The 19,252-nt window shown below is 31.3% G+C and overlaps 1 protein-coding gene across 1 annotated transcript; it reads right to left on the bottom strand.

Annotated features, from left to right (window-relative positions):
* Window positions 1–1,973: 1,973 nt before the first annotated feature.
* LOC129229401 (splicing factor 3B subunit 6-like) lies at window positions 1,974–18,101 on the bottom strand. The gene is made up of 4 exons (XM_054863702.1): window positions 17,974–18,101; window positions 17,760–17,878; window positions 10,172–10,310; window positions 1,974–2,278 (listed from the first exon to the last, which is right to left on the bottom strand). The coding sequence occupies exons 1-4, from the start codon at window positions 17,995–17,997 to the stop codon at window positions 2,195–2,197; spliced, it is 366 nt and encodes a 121-aa protein (XP_054719677.1). The 5' UTR covers window positions 17,998–18,101; the 3' UTR covers window positions 1,974–2,194.
* Window positions 18,102–19,252: the final 1,151 nt, after the last annotated feature.

Raw genomic sequence — 19,252 nt, 5'->3', positions numbered from 1 at the left:
AACTGAAAAGTATTTGAAATTATTTTGAACAAAATTTTCAAACAGTATAATAACTGTTGCAAGAATAACAAATAATAGTGAAAGAATAGAAGTAATGTAGTTATTCTTAACAAATAAACAAATTGACATATAACAAATTGACATATTTATGCAAAACAGATGAAACCTTTTGACATCCATTCATAGGGAGTTTTTCTCTAATCAAGAACATAAGTTTCAATGATGAATACAGCATTTTAACAATAAAAAATAAAGATATTTACTTAAGTAACAAGTTAACTCTATGTCAAATGATTTAAGTATGTAACAAAAAAAATCTTAGACTGCTTTTGTATCAAACAACTTTGAAATGCAAGAAAAAAAAAACAAAAAAAAATTAATTAGTTAATTTCAAAATATATAAAAGAAGAATACAGCTTGGTTATGAAATAAAAGAATCATTTAAGTCTGAAAAAAAGAAAATCCTTATAATCTGCGGCGACAGCAAATAGTATAACGGTAAAAAACAAAGTTTTTTTGATTGAAAGTTTAGTTTTAGCAATTAAATTTAAAAAATGAAGAAGTAATAACTTTTAAGCTTTTATCAGTATTAATTCAAAAACCAAAGATTTCTTCTTGAAGTTCATCCTGTGGTTAATAAGTAAGATTCAATACTTTGACGTTGAGGAAAAAAGATGTACAAATATGCAGCAGTGTATAATCGCACCTCATTAATTTTACTTTTTTTTGAACAGATAATTGGCCAAAAATGCATAGGGAATAAGGATACTTAATTTTGTAAAGCAAAAAAAAAAAAACTTTATAAAAACAATTTTCCCTGATTTTTTCGAAATTCCCTGATATTTCCCTGATTGATAAAGTTCCCTGACTTTTCCCTGATCTCCCTGATCTGTCGCCACCCTGCTTCAGTTCTTAAACATTTTTCCAAATTTTATTTTCATTAGTCTCCCCCCCCCCTTGATGCATTACTCAATCGCCCCTCCCAACAGGATCGTCTGGATTTGCCATTGTGGATAAGGCGCACAAAAATATATTAGTATGGGTAAAAAGGCAGAAGTAAGATTATGCATTGAAAAAAATAGGAAACAAAGGAAAATTTTAAAAAAGTAGGAAAATAGGAAAAAATAGGTCTGCGGACCCTGTTAGCTTTGGCTTCTAATGTCCGAGACAAAGCCCCAGTACTTAGTTTTAGGTCTTAGTTCCAGAAATCTGCATTCATTTTTCACATATGGTGCGTTTCGCAAAATGTAATCCTGAATGTTGATTTTTTCGGAACTGGACATCCTATTTTTAGTTTTAGTATAAAATTTTTGGTCTTTCGATCATAAGATGAAGTTTCCACTGCTGAAGAGTACTGGCTTCATCTCTGTCATTTATCTATGTTTTAACCTTGTCTGTTTTTTGTTCTATTGATGTTTATATATATATATATATATATATATATACACAGGTTGTTAGTTGTTATATAACCACTCCCTCCCCGAACAAAAAAAATCTGGTCATTTCACTGCCCACTCTATACAAATATTAATTATTTTTCAAAAATGGTCAAGTCACTTTTAACACTTGCTAAAACATGTCAGGAACAATCAAATTCGAAATTTGATTTTACTCAGCAGTATTCCATTAAGGGTGCCCACCTAGAAGGGTCGTGGTGCAGACTGCGTCATTGAATTTTTTTTTGTGGGGGGGGGGGGGGTTGAGGGGTATTGTTCTCCTTTTTTGGGAGGGGACTCTTGCTCTTGGGGGATCTTTGCAATACTTATGGAAGTCTGCACCCCTGCTTCTATAACAATTGGTTACTAGTAGAAAGTAACAATATGGTTTGTGAGGCATACAAATGCAAAGTACTTCACAACTTTTCTTTTCTTCATTATGTATTTGTTTCATGAGACAACTTTATGTCATGAGTAATCAATTTTCTGCTTAAAATTACCAGACAGACTACAACAAAAAACTAAATTACTAAACTATTCAAGAATGAAATACTTTTATTTTCAAACAAAATAATAAAATATGATTCATTAAGACATTTAAAAACCGAGACATGGATAAAAATGCAGATTTTGTAGCATATACACAAATGTTGAATTTCATTTTATATTATCAAAAATGTATTTTTTTTTAAATTACAAAATTGAAGTGCATGAAATAACATTAAATATATATACAGAGTCAACAAGAAAAAAATTAATTAATCATCAGTTGTGACACCATACTTTTTCTTCACTTTTTCAATCTCTTCTTGCTTTTTATCCGTGTCTACCTTCTTAAATGCCTGCAATAAAAAAAAATTATTAGTTTTGCTTATTTCTAGCAATTGATTTGCCTGCAATAACAAAACATAATCAAGCAATCAAGTTAATAATATTTAATTTAATACCCAGTCTACATAAAATAATGTTTCAAGTGCATAAAGTGATTTTTAATCCTCTACTGAAAAAACTAGGAAGTAGTAATAAGTTATTCATTTCATAATTGAAATATATCATTTTTATCCTACACTAGCAGTACCTGCACAGCGATGCCCGTGCTAAAAATTTAATGGAAGTCCGTTGAATAAAAAAATTGACGCCTTCTTCCTCTTTAATGTAAAATGATCATTTTTCTTTGTATAAAATGCGTACACACCTTTTCAAAAAAAACTATTTAAGTTTCTATGGAATTTAAAACTTTTCGTCAAATCATTAAATTAGATTTATAGTTGCTTTAAAATTCTATTTTGCGAGTGAAGCGGTTTTTACTGCAATTTAAAATATTTCGCCAAATAAACAAAAAAGAAAACATCAAATAATATCTTTCATATGTAAAAATAATTCCGCAAATCTATTGTTTATCGCAAAACTGGACAAGCAACCATGCTATCATAATCGATCCGTCTAATGAAAAAAAAAACATCTGGTGGAACATTCAAAAATCGTCGTCAGAAAAAAAAAAGAAAATGTTGTATATTTCACTCGGATAAAAACAAATCAAAAGTTACTTTTCTTTCAGAACAAATCACCAAAACAATGACTTACATTAACGGTTGCCTTAAAACAATAATCCTAGACTGAACTGCTCAGCTCCTACCGTGCCAAGTGACCACGCTACCGGAACCCAGCCCTTTTGCGAGTGAAGCGGATGTTTTTTTTTTCTTTGGCAATAATAAATGTTTCGCCAAACAAACAAAAAGGTATAAAATCACAGTAACAGTAGCTTTCAAATCTTTATATATTAAGAGCTGCATTGCCCGGCTTTGTCCGGTCTCCCAATAAAAATTGTGTCAAGTGACATATATTCAACAACCAGGCTTAAATTAATAAAAAAAAAAACACCATGCAAAACTACCTTTCCAAACAATGATGACAGATATTAAAATAGTTTTCAGAAATTAAAACGTGAAAGATGGATTTTAAAAGTGTAACCATGGAAACATGAAATAAAATAAGTTTGAGAAATTAAATGCAAAATAAGAAAATAAACAATGGATTCAAAAAGCGTAACTGTGGAAACGTGAAAATAAAATGGTTGACAACTTGAATCAAAATGATATATTTCGAAATTGATTTAAAAACGCTTGTAACTTTTTTCCTTCGAAGATGGAAGCTAATTTTTTCGACCATAGGTCAAGAGAGATCTGGAGTAAAAGATGTCGCTTTTTCCAATGGTGTCAAAAAGAAAACTGTAGCACTACTTTCTTCATTAAATCTAACAATAAAAAGTGAACAATTCCTTCACTTTTTATTGATAGATTTAATGAAGAAAGTAGTGCCTAAATTTCAGCTAAGCCTAAAAAAGTTTGATCTAAAAATGCAAATTACTCCCGTCGTAATTAAGTTAGAGCATTGAAACTAATTGTTTAGAATGCGGAAAATTCTGCCCTTTTCAACGATACATAATATCAATATGTGCAAGTTATTTTTCACCCCTTTAATAGCCAATAGGCAATTTACGTGAAATTTGGGCCTAAATTGGAATAAAAAAAGAACTACTTATCGGATTTTTTTTCAAATTATAGCCTTTGTTACTCAGTAAGAAAGCACCTTTCATATAGTGAAGGAATTTTTAAAATAGGTGCAGTGTTTTCGAAGATTACCTCGAACATATAAACACACAAAAATTTGCCCTCTCTCTTTATAATATTAGTATAGATTTGCTTTGTCAAAACATGAGTATGACAGAAACAAATATGCCTCAAACTAATAGACGCAAGATAATTTTAGAAAAATTGACAATTAAAAGACAAAAATTTATTTTAATTTTGAGCACTATTCATTAGCTTAAGCAGATTTCTTCTGTTAACATATGGATCAATTTTAAACATGCAGTTTTAAATAGCCACATGCAGCTATACCATAACAAAAAAACAGCCCCCCCCCACCCTTAGTAATAAAACTTTTGCTTGAAAAGTTTCAGTTTACCAAGCAACATCACAAAGGAACCAGCTACAGATAACATTTTTTGAATGTCTTGCTACATGTTAAGATTTCTCAGTTCTAGTCCATTATAATATAATGCACTTGAACTAAGAATTTCAATTAGAAATGAAAAATTCAATGCAGACTTTTTAATCTTTACATCAAAGACATTTCATTATAATACCAGCAATTGAAACCAAGAGACTGGATACTTAAGCTGCAGAAATTTCCTTTGATCTCATGAAAATTATAATCATAAGTATAACAGAAAACAAATTTCTCCACCCCAAACTAACTTAAATTTTTTAGATATCATATTAGTGAGTTAGGTAAAAAAATTAATAAAGATCTGGAGAGAACCTAATCAATTGAAATTAATATCTATGTTTAAAAAACATCTATTTTATTATCACTTAATCATACCTTGTAATTACATTGCAATTTTTTAACTTTCTTTTAAAAATTGAACCTTTTTGGGAAAAAATCCTCTAAATTTAGTTGCTTCTAGGTCCAGGGTTGGCAAGTTTCTGCTGAGGTGGTTAAAACCACTGGTAGAAACCGGTTAAAACCGGCATGGCAAAAACCACTTTCTGCCACATTTGCGGCAGAAACTGGCAAAAACTCACAAAATGAAAAAAAATTAAATTATTGACATACAATAGGAAGTGCATGGAAAAAATAATTATTATCTAAAGCACAATTTAATTACGATATTACCACAGTTTAAAATCGAATGTTACATTGTTTGGACCCTGCAGTTGATTCTTAGAAAAGGTGGCTTCTAAAATCTAAACAGTTTCTCAATCTAATATGTACAAATGAGAAGCTTTAGAATATTCCTGCAACAGAAGAGCTAGCAGGCAATGCATGAAGAAACAAGCAATGTTCGTGAAACTTTCATCGATTGTATATTTTTTTTAACCGCTCCACCATGTAGTAACTGGGGTAGTGGGAGAAATTTAACTGGAAAAATAAGTTTCAAGAAATAGGGCCAATTTGTTTTGCAAAGCTGTGACATTAGGTACAAAATTTATGTTAATATTGGCAAGTAAAATTCTGGCTCTTTCTTCTTGAAGCACGTAATAATTTCAAACACAAACAATTTAGATGAAGCATATAAGTGAGCAAATTAAAATCAGAAATGCCTTTTAATTCTGTATGTCACTCCTCTTTCCTGAGTACCTATATGATTTTTTCGTCCTTTGTTAGATTAATCCAAACATTACGAGCATCTGCAATTGAAAAGTTCCCTTCTCGAACTAAATCAAGGGCATTAGCATAGGATTTTATTTTTTAAATGATGAAATGAAATTTGATTTTTTAGTTGACTTAAACGAATATCATTTAGCAATCACTTAAGTAATTAAAGATGCTTTTAAGTTTTTGCCAGTTTCTGCCGGTTTTTACCGGTTATAACCAGTTTCTGCCACTGGCACAGAAAAAACTAGTTTCTGCTGGCAGAAACCCAGCCCTGTCTAGGCCAGCTATGGCTATTATTCTTCACTCTTCACATATCAAACACGTGTTTGACGGATAACCAGGAAACCTCCTTTTCAATGCAAAAAGCTTTGAGCTTCAGGACTTAAAGCAAGCACTTCCACATCGTGAACTAAAGTGATATTCCAGTCCACAATAAAAGGTTTATCTCTAAACAAAATGAAATATCCACATGTTAACAGGTATACGGACTTTGTTATCCATACAAAAATAATTAATGCACACTTCTTGATGTCTAGTAGACATAAAATGATGAATAAATTCTAAAAAAAGGGTGTTCAATCATCAAAATTTTTAGTGACGAGCTCAGAAATTTTTCCTTACCATAGTCAAAACTAAAACTTGTATTTTAATGCATACAATATGCAATAAATTTTAACGTTAATCAAATAGCAAACCAAACTTTGATGAAAAATTTTCATTTTAGCTGAGATTTTGTATTAACTGTGGTGTATTATGAGAGTTCAACTGTAATTACAAACAACAAGGAGAATCAAAACATTTCAAAATTATACAAATCCCTAGCGGGCCTTGTTCATAGTTTTAATACTGTTAAAATTTGAGGTAGAGGAAAAAAATTTTGGAGGTGAGGACATAAAAACATAACGAAAAATATTGGATTTCTGGCATTGACACACAAATACAGTCAAACCTTGATATCTCGAACCTCCTTATCTCAAAACCCTTGATGTCTCGAAACAAAAATTTTCCCCAGCATTTTCTATAAAAACCCCTATGTATTTTCCATAGTTATCTCAAAATTTATTTTTCGAAACCCTTGATATGTCGAAATTTTTGGCACAGAAGCAAGTTTCAATTGTCGTTTTGCTTCGGCAATTTTTGTAGTAAAACCAGTTCCAGGGACAATTGCTTAACATTTTTCATCCCTTTTCTCGGAAAATTGTGAATAGGGGATTGGGGCAAGATAATAGGGGAGTGTTGGCATGAAGGGGGTGCAATGTTTTCCCCAGAATTTAGAATCTTTGTGCATTTCTCTCAAACATGTTGTTCATTTTGAGGAAAGGGGTTCAATTTTTCGTCCGTCAGTTTTCAAGCGAAAAGGGAAAATGCGTTCCTAGTTTTCTTCATTCAGCTTTTTTAGCTCCTACAAAATGGCTGCTGAGAATTTTTTGAATGTGAGGTTACTGGTTAAAGATAAAATTAGAATTTTTAAATTTTTAGGTGAAAAAACCAAGTTGAAATTTTTGTTCATTTCAAAATCTCATCCTGTGCACTTTCGACAATTAGAAAATTTCAAATCTAGTGAAATATTGAAGACAAATCGTAATTCAAAGTGGTCCCATAGTACATATATAAATGCATGTAGCGTACGTGTGTGTAAATGTGAGAGTTAGTAGCGTAATTTTTTAAAAACCTTGGCAACTCGAAAACTCGATATCTCAAAATTTTTTCCCGTCCCGAGATATCAAGGTTGTACTGTATAATGCAATTCCGGCATTAAACCTGAACTCAATCACCCCTGCTGTTCACAATATAAATACTGTTAGTGTGTTAGTATAATTCTAGGGTTTCTAATTTTGCCAACAAAAAGGTATTTTTGCCAGAACACTGGATAAAGTTATGTCAAAAATGGAAAAAAACCTAATTTTAAATAAAAAATTGCATTGAATTTTAATAATTAAGGAATAGCAATGATAAAAGTAACACACTGGAAAAAAATATGCATATAGTTATCAATTATATTATGAATTAAAAATTTAAAAAAAATCATGTTGTTGCAGCTTTCTAAAAAAATAATTGAACTGCCGCAACCAAAAAATCATTTCAACAAGCAATTTTACCTTGTCATCTAATTTTATCTAGTCATATTTGCTGCCTTCTAATTATAATGGATAAATTTTAAACTTTAAATGAAAAGAATTAAAATATGTATTTTGTTTTGACTATATATCTGATATAACTTGAGTTAAAGAACAACCCATTTCTTACTTCATATTTTTTGAAAAAACGTTTTAAAAACGATCAATGAATAGAAATGATGGAGATGTGTAAGCGAAATTAACTGCAATGTCCGAAGCTTTCTACACATTAGTTGCAAATCTTAATACATGTCCTGCAATGAATATCACTCAAACTTTTAATTCTTAAAATCAAAACTTACGAATTGTTTGTCTACAACTACTCTTACAAAACTAGTTTATAGTTATGTCATGTTGAAACGCTGAAACAGGAAGAAATAGGTTCAAATGAAAATTCTATGACCTGCAATCGGTAAGTATTAAACTTTTAAGGAACTTTGTTTTGCTTTTCATTTATCTTGAGTTTTCACTTTATAGCTTAGTACGGGTTAAACTGGTACAATTTCTAAAAACATGGATTGTTCTGTAAAAATTGCTATAATAAACAAGACAATTACTTTTACATCAGAATTTAATAATGACTGACTTACAAAGAATTCAATAATGACAAAATCAGCTATTAATTTTGTACTGACCTTAAATAAAATTGTAAATTCTGTTTTGATTTTTTAAAAAAGCATTTTTTAATAAAACATTTAACTCTTAAAGCAAATTAAATATTTTAAACTAGAAAACAAATAAAACCATAGTTAAAATTTCATCAAAGCATTCTTAATGCTCTTCATTACTTTTCTGAGGAAAAAAAATGTAAAAGGCAAGTTCGTAAGTTGTCAGTGCAAATTCTATTTTTGCCACTTTAGCAAAAACTGGCAAAACCTCATAAATAACCATGTTTACACGTGGCAAATGCTTGTTACCCCTAACTCCATACTTTTTTCTTCAAGGCATAGGGAAAGTTACTTTAAAAAAAAGGACAATTTACCGTTTTTAATTCTCCGAGAACATATGGGAGATTAAACAGAACCCTATCTCCTGAATGTAAATAAGAAATGGGGGAAAAGCAACAATTGTTAAATTTTCAGCTTATGTGCCATGGTGTCGAAAATGAATGTGACTATGACTATCATGTTCACTTCAGTACAAGTTAGTTTTGAAACAGAAAAATTTGTCAAAATAAGTTCTCCTCATAAATGCTACAGTCCACCTCTTTTCAAGGTAGTTAATAAATATATTTACCACCTGGCCTTGGTGTTAAAAATTAATTCCACGAAAGATTGGATGGTGCTTGATAGCACTCAAGGACATGTTATTACAGAATAGGAACTTTTAGAAGACAAAATAGATCTTGAGATAATTCCTACAGAATTTACTTTGCTTCAGCAACTGTTGAACACACCCATTAATAATCTGCTAAAAGACAGCATGTAACCAAGGGAAGAATGAAAAAAGGTCATTCATGAAATATCCATGAAAAAAGGTCATGAACCTACTTCAAGTGACCAAAGATAGCCTAAAGCTGTGCCCTAGGGACTTATACTTAGAAAAAATTTACCACACACTACTATTTAATATACTAATAATGACACTTATAGCCATATATCCCGTTTCCAAAATGACTCTCTTCAAAACCAGAAGCTGGAGTCATCCTCCTACGTAATAAATGTAGGAAGATAATATTATTTTAAATTGTGCTGTATTGGCAGGTATGGAGGGAAATGCAGATGTTCAAAAGAAAAAGGATTCATTGCTATTTTTCAAACAATCCGTGCAAAGAGTAAAACTACTTGAATCTATGGGCGTCCATATACAAAATTTAAGGGGGGGGGGGGGCTCAAATATTTTCCCCATGGTTTAGCAAGATATTTTCCCCTTTGAAAACCGATTTTGGTACAGTTTAGTTATTAAAATTACATTTTTAACAACTTATTCATTAATGGCTGGAGAAGAAATGTTTTTATATTTTACCCCCCCCCCATGGGGTGCTCATGCTTGTGAATCTGAGAAAAAAGACAATAAACTGAACCCAAAAACACTGTGCCCCTTTGACTCAGAACAATAGCAGCAATCTTTCTATTTCTGCAAAAGATAATTATTGTTTTATTAAAATTGAAAGAAATTATTGATAGATAATACACTTTTAAACTTTTGAAGATTGTATTGAAATTTAGGAGTCTCCAAATTTCTGTGGAAGTTAGCAGCCATGCTTGGTGTACCCCAAGCCTGAAATTTTGTTAGTTCTCCCATTACTTAAATAAGACTAAGTTAATAAGTTGCAGTGCTTTGTAGACTTTCATTGATTTTTTTTCTAAATCATGCTGCATAACAGCACCCACCAGAGCTATTAGCACAATCTCTTGCCTTATAACAGAAAAGAGGTCCACCTACCATTTGCACCCATTGCCTCAAAATTTTTAGTTTTTGAGTTACAAAATCAGCTAATAATTTTATACTGACCTTATTTGACTGGTAGTATAACACAACCAGATAACGGTTGCACACATTAAACCCAGACAAGTGATCACAAGCATTCTTAGCATCAAATATATCTTCATACACAACAAAAGCAGTTCCTCTTGTTTCTGGTGTGTTGCCTCTGAAATATTAATCCAGTTATAAAACCTATGGAAAATAAACATATAACAGTAGAAAAAAAAGATTCTTATAAGATTTATTAAGTTACCACACTATAGCCAGGGCTAAGGCAAAAATACACCGCCAGCTCAGCAGAGTTGGCAAGTCCCTGCCGAGGCGGTTAAAACCACTGGTAGAAACCGGTTAAAACTGGCATGGCAAAAACCACTTTCTGCCACTTTGCGGCAGAAACTGACAAAAACTTACAAAATGAAAAATTAATTCTTGATATACAACAGAAAATGCATGGAAAAAATAATTGATTGTTAACCAAAGTACTGTAATTTTATTACAAAATTATCACAATTCAAAATCAAATGTTACATTGTGTGGACCCTGCAATTGCCTCTTAGAAAAGGTGGTTTCAAAAATCTAAACAGGTTCTCAATTAACTATGCACAAATGAGAAATTTTAGAACATTCTTAAAACAGAAGAGCTAGCAGACAATGCATCAAGGAGCAAGCAGTGATCGTGAAACTTTCATCTATTGTATAACTGGTTCACCATCTAGTAACTGGGGTTGTGGTAAAAATTTGACTGGAAAAATAAGTTTTGAGAAATGGGGCCAATTTGTTTTGCAAAGCTGTGACATTAGATACAAAATTTAGGTAAGTAAAATTCTAGCACTTTCTTCTTGAAGCACATTACATAATAATTTCAATTACAAACTATTTAGAGGAAGCATATAAGTGAGCAAATTACAATCAGTAATGCCTGTTTAATTCTGTATGTCACTCCTCTTTCCTAAGCACCCCTGTATGTTTTTTTATCCTTTTTTTAATTAATCGATATACTACGAGCCTCTGCAATTGGAAAGTTCCCTTTCTGAACTAAATCAAGGGCACTAGCAGGGGATTTTATTTTTTTAAATGATGAAATGATGTTTAATTTTTTAGTTTACTTAAACAAATCATTTGCTAATTACTTGAGTTATTAAAGACATTTTAAAATTTTTGCCAGTTTCTGCCGGTTTTTACCAGTTATAACCAGTTTCTGTCACTGGCACGGCAAAACCTAGTTTCTGCCGGCAGAAAGCCAACCCTGCAGCTCAGTCAATTCCAGCCGAGGACTGCTGTAGAGGCTCTTTTAGAAATTCTCTAAAATTAGACCTCAAGATTCAGAAAATTTTCAAGTGGCCAATGGCCACTAGACTCAAAAAATTTGGTGGCCACCAGTTTTTCGGGTTTTGAAAACAGCGCTCTAGTACAAGAGTGGGGGGGGGGGGGGGGGGCGATTTCAATTTGTATTTCTTGAAACAAATATTATGAAAGTGATGCTAAAGGAATGTTAACAAAAAATATAAAAAATCATTAAACCAAAAATAAAGTAGTGTACACAGTGAAAAAAAAAGTATTTCCCATAAAAACAACAACAAATTCCTTTAAAATCTTTTTGTAAATCATTGCAAATGCCATGGTAGTAAAAATCAACATGCACTTTTCAGGTAACTAGTTTAATGAAAAGAATTAACGGTAAGAAAATTAGCACGAAGGAAATCGAAAAAATATTAGATAAACATATGATTTGATTTTTTTCAATAATTAAGATTTTTTTTTTTTTTTTTGGCATAAAAATAATTAACTACAAACCTCCTCCAGTAATATACAATTTGGCATTTACCAAGAATATATTTCCAAAAAAAAAACATTCTTTTTGCATTATTTGAACTAAAGGTATGACCAAACATAGCGACTACGTTCCATACGCAGCATCTCCATGTTAGGATGACTATGAAGGGAAAACGATCAAAGACTGGCTATTTGGATTATATTTTAATCTGATGCGATTGAAGATTAAAAAATTACAACAGTTATTCGAATGGAAACTAGCCCCCGTTGTTTAAACGATTTTCAATGGAACGTATTCCTAATCGATTGCGAGTATTAGCGTCCACATCACAGCAGAAATATAAGATATAGTTTATAGAAATATAGTTTTTTTTCTTTCTATTTTTAATGATATATAGGATTTTTAATGAAATACATTATTTATGGGACAACATGGAACATTGTTTATGGCAAAGGAATGATAAAACGGGGCTCACAGGGGAGAGGGGGGACTTTCTGCGGTCAAAAACAAGTTGCCTTTTCAAGTTTTAAATTAAATAATTTGTCTTCCTATTTTGACGATTGTTTCAGAATAAAGGCTGTATGAGTTAATTGGGAATCAAATAGGATCGGAACGACCTTCGAGGGTTTATGTAAAAAAACATACAATATGATTTTTTTTTTTTTTTTTCACTTTTAAAGAATCGAAATTTACAAAATATTTTCATACTTTTAGAACAAGATTTAAAGCAAAACATAAACTGTTTTAGAAAAAGATCAATAATTAATCCTTAAAAAACTACAATTAAGACAAAATAGTCGGTTTTTAGCACAAAAGCGTCTAAATCAATTAGAATTTAAAAAAAATGTTCTGAAGATAAAATTTCGCATTTTTCCAGAAAATAATTACGAATTACCCGGGAAAAAAAGAGCACATTTTGCGTTGTTATCAATAGTTAGCACTGCAATGAACATCCAGTGCCATTTTCGGAAACTTAGGCTCTAAAAAAGTCTTGTGCACTGCCATCTGGGAATGACCAAATATGGCGGCTACGACAAAAATTAAGAAATAATTTTTTGAATTTGTGGCGTGAAAACAATTTAAAAATAATAAATCTTCGTGAAACTACAATTCAGTTGAAAAGTTTCTAGCACATTTGCGTCCAAGGCAATGAGGATGAGATTAAGTTTTAAGGACAAAATTTTTCATTTCTCAAGAAAATTGCATATTTAAATTAAATTTTAAGAAAAAAAAAAACAAGTTGCAGCACATTTTGCGTTGTTTTCATTAGTTTGCAGTTAAAGAAAACATCCAATTCTGCTTTGTTTTTGGAAACTTAGACATTTAAGCATCGTGTCTACTTCCATCTTATAAATGACCAAAAATGGCGACTACGTTTCATTCGTAGCTGAAAAGACTTTTCGATTAAAAAACGATTTTCCCAATTGACCCTACCATCCGCAGGCTTGTGCTTTAGATGCAGGAAAATGTTTCTCTCCCGTTAAATTTGTGCATAATTCCTGTTCACCCTAGGAATTTTTTTCTTTGGAACTATTGAGGGGCAAAAATGGCGTCCACGGTCCTTTTTTATTTTATTGCCAGCGTCATTTTGCCTCAAAACATTTATATATTTTTTTTTCAGGAAACATCGATAAAAAACGAAGATTAGAACTCAAGGTACAAAATTCCCTGGGAAAAAAAAATTGCAAAAAAAATTTGTGTGGGGGGAGGGGGGGGCAAAATTTGAAATTTCCCTGACATTTTTTACTATGTCGTTTTCCATGACGATTCCAGGTTCTCCGGAGCGTACGAACCCCATTTAATAATATTTTCCTGTGCATTATCCGCGGACGGGCCTATAATCTGCAGGTTCTAAAATGGGCCTGAAGAAAAAAAAAGTTTCGCATAATCGGAGGCGGTGTAAAAAAAAAATAATAATTAATATACCATTTGAGCAACTAAACGTGAAACTTTTTTACTTTGAAGACTTTGAAGAAATAATCAAAATTAATCTGAAATATAATCTAAAATACAATGATTTCTTCTTGAAATCATGATTATAGTACGCTAATTACTTGAAAAACAAAGAGTCAAGACAAAGGAGCAAACGCTCTAATCTTGAGCAAATGGCTTCCTAATTCACTGTATTCTTGCTTTTTTTACATGGCCTAAATCGCGTAAGAGGAGCATTCAAGCATCGTAAAATAACCAACATACAGGCAGGCAGTGAGAAAGAACATGCAAGCTTTGTAAAATAAACAACATTTAGTCGGAGTACGATCTCTATCGGTCAATCCTTATAATACTGATGCACTGAAATTCTTTTCTTGGGATCTAAATTAAAAATAACCCCCCAAAAAAGTTGGCGACTTGTAGAAATTTTTTTGGGGTCGCCAATTTTGAAAACTGAGTCGCCACGTGGCGAGTGGCGACCGTAAATCTTGACCTTTATCTAAAATCTGTTTTAAATGTTTTGGGGAAAATGCCTCACTTTATCTTTACCTCTACTTAACCCACCCCCACTCCATTCTAGTCGTACATAAGGCATTCAGAATCTTTATTGCATGAGAAATAGAAAATGAGTTGTCTCACTGCTAGGTTGACATCAGAACTAGATGCAGTCACCAAATAAACGTTTCTTGAGATGAAGCCCAGATCCAGATTGGCTGGGGGAGAAGGGTTCAAGCAACCAAATGTAGCCTAAAGCTGCATTTTGGGGGGACTTATTTTGAAAATTTGCTGCAGACCAAAGTAGTGCCCAAAATTTGCACTTTGACCCAGAGTTGGTAAAAAAAAAAAAAAAAATCTTTTTTTTTTTTTGGTTTAAACCATGGTTGTGTTTTGGACTGTCCAAAACTGGTTTAGGACAGGTGGTTTTTTATCGTCCAAAACTGTCTAAAACTGTCCAAAACTATGCTACAGCTAAAGGGGTGTAATTGAATCAATTCCTATTTACTGAAATATTCTTGATGCTTAAATACTGATATTAATGAGATTAAATTAATGAGTATAAGATAATATTTTTCTACAAAATGTTCATTAAAAAAATATCTTTTAAAAAATTGCCAATAACACTATTACATAAAAATTTCCTTATGTAACAGTTGGTAGAGTTATGAAAGGAAGTTCACAACACAACCAAGACAACTCATTTCAGTTCCATTTATAACTCAAAGGAATGTTATCAAATGTGCAATGTTTAGGTGGGAAAAAAAAAAAAAAAAAACCTAAATTTTTTTAAAAAATGATTTGCGCAAATAAGTTTTAAAGAATATTATTTTTTAAATCATAGATTAATATGTAAATGGGTCTTGGTATAAATAATAATAAAAAAAAAAAATACTGTGATAGTTCCAGGGTTGTAGTTTTGGTCGGACAAACCTGATTTTATTCATGCCACTAGCTAAAACCAGTTAAAACCGGCCAAAACTGGATTTAACCACCATAGGACTGACCAAAACTAAATTACGTGAAAATACATTTCTAATTTGTGTGTATGTGAGAGATGTGTGTTTTGCAATTAATAAATCTGTTGGTTGGAAGTTGTTCAATTAAGCATAGCAATTTTAGTTAATTAAATTTAATATTAGTGGAAGTAATTTACATTATTATAAAAATAGTAGTGAAACAAATTTTAACTTTCTTCAAAATTAATAACTGAAATTGCTCACAATTAAAACAAAAGATATAAGGAATACAAAACAGCCTGTAACATAAATATAGTAACTTTTTCAGTAGTGTTGCCTTTTAATTTTTCAAAAATGTCTTCCCCCTGTACCTTTCATTTTGTTTTTAAAAAATGCTTATATGTTTCTAAAAGAAGTTCTTTTTTTTTTTTCTCATTTATTCTTCAAAATTACTTGAAATACTTTGTACGTTTTGTGTGTGAGAATTTTATTTTTTTAATGTTACTGCATATTTTTCATGTAAACCTTATCTTCTAAACGTGCTGTAATTTCTACAAACTGTAAAACATACTATTTAGATAAATAATGCAAGATGATTAATCATGGTTTGTTTTACATTTCTTTTTAATAATCTATTATTCAGTTTTCATTTAAAATTTGATAATTATCTAAGTGGCCAAAACTGAATAAAACAGATTTTATCCCGGCTGGTTTTATCCATGGTTAAAAGCACCACTGACCGAAACTCTTACTACCCTGGATAGTTCACAAATTATTAATTACAAATAACCAAGAATAAGTTTTTAATTAATTTTCTCATAATCATAGATATCTACGATAAATAAAAAAGTGAAATTAAATCAAGCATTCTAAAACATGTGGAAATTAATTTACAGTATCTACAAATGAATCACAAGTGGGAAAAATTTTAATTACAGAGTAGGTGGCTGCAAGATTGTACACGAACAGGCAAGAGACAAACAAAAGCAGAAAAAATAAATACACATAAAATAAATAAATTAAAAGGAAGACATTAACAATAATTGATAGAGTAACTAATGAAGTAGAAGTGAAAACTAGTGGTTCTCCTAGTTGTTAATCCCAGCAATTGGTGACAGGGCCGTTGTTAAATTTGTGGAATTCATAGGTTTAATCACTGAAATCTCAGCTGAAGGTGAATATACTGAGAAGTTTTGCTACAAAATCATCTGCTAAATTATCCTATGTGCTCCCCAAGAAAGATGACATTGATGTTGTGCAGGCATCACAAAGTTGTAAAAATACTACCTCAGCCAAGTCTTTGCCAATGTGCCTTTTGTTCATAAATTTGGTTCTGTAAACATTTTTTGTGGTTGTTTTGGATTAAAGTTTTTATCCTCCAATGCAATTATACTCAATTAAAAAAAAAAATTCTCCATTAGTAACAGTGTAGTTCAACTATAAACAGCTTATATTCATTTTTACCCTGGTGTATACCCATTTTACCTCGAAGCACGGGGTAAAATGGGTATACACGGGGTTAAAATAGGTATACCCCTTTACACTAAATTTAAAGTAAAAAGTTAACACAAACTATGTTCAAATTAGACCTAAGATACACAATGTATAGAACATTGAACAAAAACGAAATTATATTTCATGATATTTCTGCTATGAATTACTGAAATTAAAAATGCTGTTTTTTATACCCATTTTACCCCGGGTGACCCTATGTTTTCTTCTCTTGATCTGACTGCATCGTCTATCGGGGATGCAAAAAAATGTGCAGGTATAAACACAATTTTATGCCTACTCTAAGTGTTCTTGGACTTCCTTAGTTATTATTTTTCTCTTGTCATTTAAATATCCTAGCGTTAAAATTTATATACACTATGCATCGCATCATTGGTACATAATCTATCTCAACAAATCTTAAGTAATCAAGCAAATTAAATAGTAAATGAAGTCATGATTGAACTATGCCTTTTGGACTATTTTGAAATGCATAAGACGGAAAAACTATGATAATTGAATAAATAAAAGAAAGAGCTACTTGGATTTTTTTCTCTATGTAATTTTAGAAAAATTTAGTTGGTCTGCTTTGTATATTTATGTACCTAATAGAAAAGCTGCATTGATTTCAAAGAAAAAAAAACTATTTAGAAAACTTGCATTACCTTAAAAAATATAAGTTTCTAAACTTATTTAATCTGTAATTTATCTAGATAAAACTTAGCTAGTTACTTTGTATCAACAAGTACTCTTTGCAATAATATGTTAAATTCATGAAAACATTTGGGGGGAAATGATGAAGTGGCATCGAAAACAATTTTATGCAAATACTTTTTCATACTTTGTTAGCGGTCCTTTCATCCCCATCGCCTATTCATAACCACTCCCCCCTAATTATTTTGAACATGAATGGTATGTTACGACGTAAATAATTTGGGGACGCAATGTATGAAAACAAACTTACACTCGAATTTGCCGGATAGCTCCATATTTGCCAAATATATCATACATTTCTTCTGCTGTTATCTTATAAGGTAGATTTCTCACGTAAAGAATTCGATTGACTTCTGGTGGAAGACGAACCTGTCAAGCAAATTAACAATTTAGCAGTTATATACTAAATGAGAATAATGAATATCATACATAAAAATAACACTTTAGCAAAACAAAACACTTACGTTTGTTTTCCTTTGCATAGCCATGTTTTCCTTCCAATATTTGTTGAAATTACTTCCAAAAAATTTTCTCTGTTTGGGTGGAAAAAAAAACAATGCAGTTTTGCTGAGCAAGAGTTTAGTATTATTACTCCTGCTGTGATAAAAAAAACTTCCGTATGACACTTACTTATCCCTGAAATAGATCTGATTTAATTTTAATGAAAATTTTAATCAACTATAAAGGAAATCTGACTATGTTTTCACATTAACAAAGTTTGTTTTATCCTAATTATTGAAAGTAGCGGAATGTAGCTATTTAACTGTAACTGTAGCGGAAACAGAAAGTAACAACAAATATTTGCACTTGAAGAAATTTAAGTTAATGAATAACTAAAATTCACTTCTATACAAAATGTTTATGAGACAGTTTGCTTCTGTTTGTAAAATCCTTAGTCGCCGAAAACCAAATCTTTTTCCTGTGTGTTCTAGCATTGCAATAAACTCAAAGAAAAATTTCGGCACCGCTAATGCTCGCCCAATCTGCAAGAGTAAAACGAAGGTCAGACTTGTTTTTCCTTTTTAAAATACAATACAATTGTGTGCACTCACACTCGACCAAAAGGTCGCAATTCAAACACGTTTCAGTTTTCTTTTAACATTTACAAACATATGCGAAATAATAATTTTATTACTTTGTTTTTTGAAAAAAAAAAAAAAAAAGCTTTTGATTGCAGCTTGATAAACTTACATACTTATCTTTTTTTCTCTCTCAAGATACATGGAAACTAAATAAAAATTCACTAGCTGGAAAAAAATACTTATAGTTTTCATGAAAGAATTTTTACAACTTCAATTTATTAGCAGACAGCCCGGATAAGCCGTGTCAGCATTGTCCCAAAAAACTAAGAGCTCTCCTCAGAATCGAAGTATTATATTTTTATGCCGGGGGAGAGGGAGAGGGATGACCAAACTGAAAATGGGCTCACAATGACCCTGCGGGACACTCGTTTCATATTCTTGACATTCCTTTCTTGACATGAAAGGAAAATTTTTCGAAAAGTTTGTGAAATTGTTCAAAGAACTTGTTTCTCTTTTCTAAGAATGATTAATAATCAAATTTGATCAGAATCTCCTCCTAAAGCCTTGTTACGTACATTCAAGATGCATTTAAAATGAAATACGTCTTGAAGTCTTATGTTCAAATCCAAGGGTTAGAAATTGCTAATATGAATAGCATGTATGCTCATATGGGGGGGGGGGGGGGGTTACAATTGGGGGCTCAAGCCTTCCCTTAGAAATT

The sequence above is a fragment of the Uloborus diversus genome, chromosome 9, assembly GCF_026930045.1.
Source record: "Uloborus diversus isolate 005 chromosome 9, Udiv.v.3.1, whole genome shotgun sequence".
NCBI lineage: Eukaryota > Metazoa > Arthropoda > Arachnida > Araneae > Uloboridae > Uloborus > Uloborus diversus.
The sequence above is the reverse complement of the archived record's forward strand: the minus strand, read 5'-3'. Positions and strand labels throughout refer to the sequence as shown.

Excerpts from the sequence above, each read along its gene's own strand:
- LOC129229401 (XM_054863702.1), bottom strand. The coding sequence starts at position 17,997 with ATGGCTATGCAAAGGAAAACAAAC. Across the intron at positions 10,311-17,759 it reads GCTATCCGGCAAATTCGAGT|AGGCAACACACCAGAAACAA; the intron begins GTAAGTTTGTTT and ends TTAATATTTCAG. Across the intron at positions 2,279-10,171 it reads TATACTACCAGTCAAATAAG|GCATTTAAGAAGGTAGACAC; the intron begins GTCAGTATAAAA and ends TTTTTATTGCAG.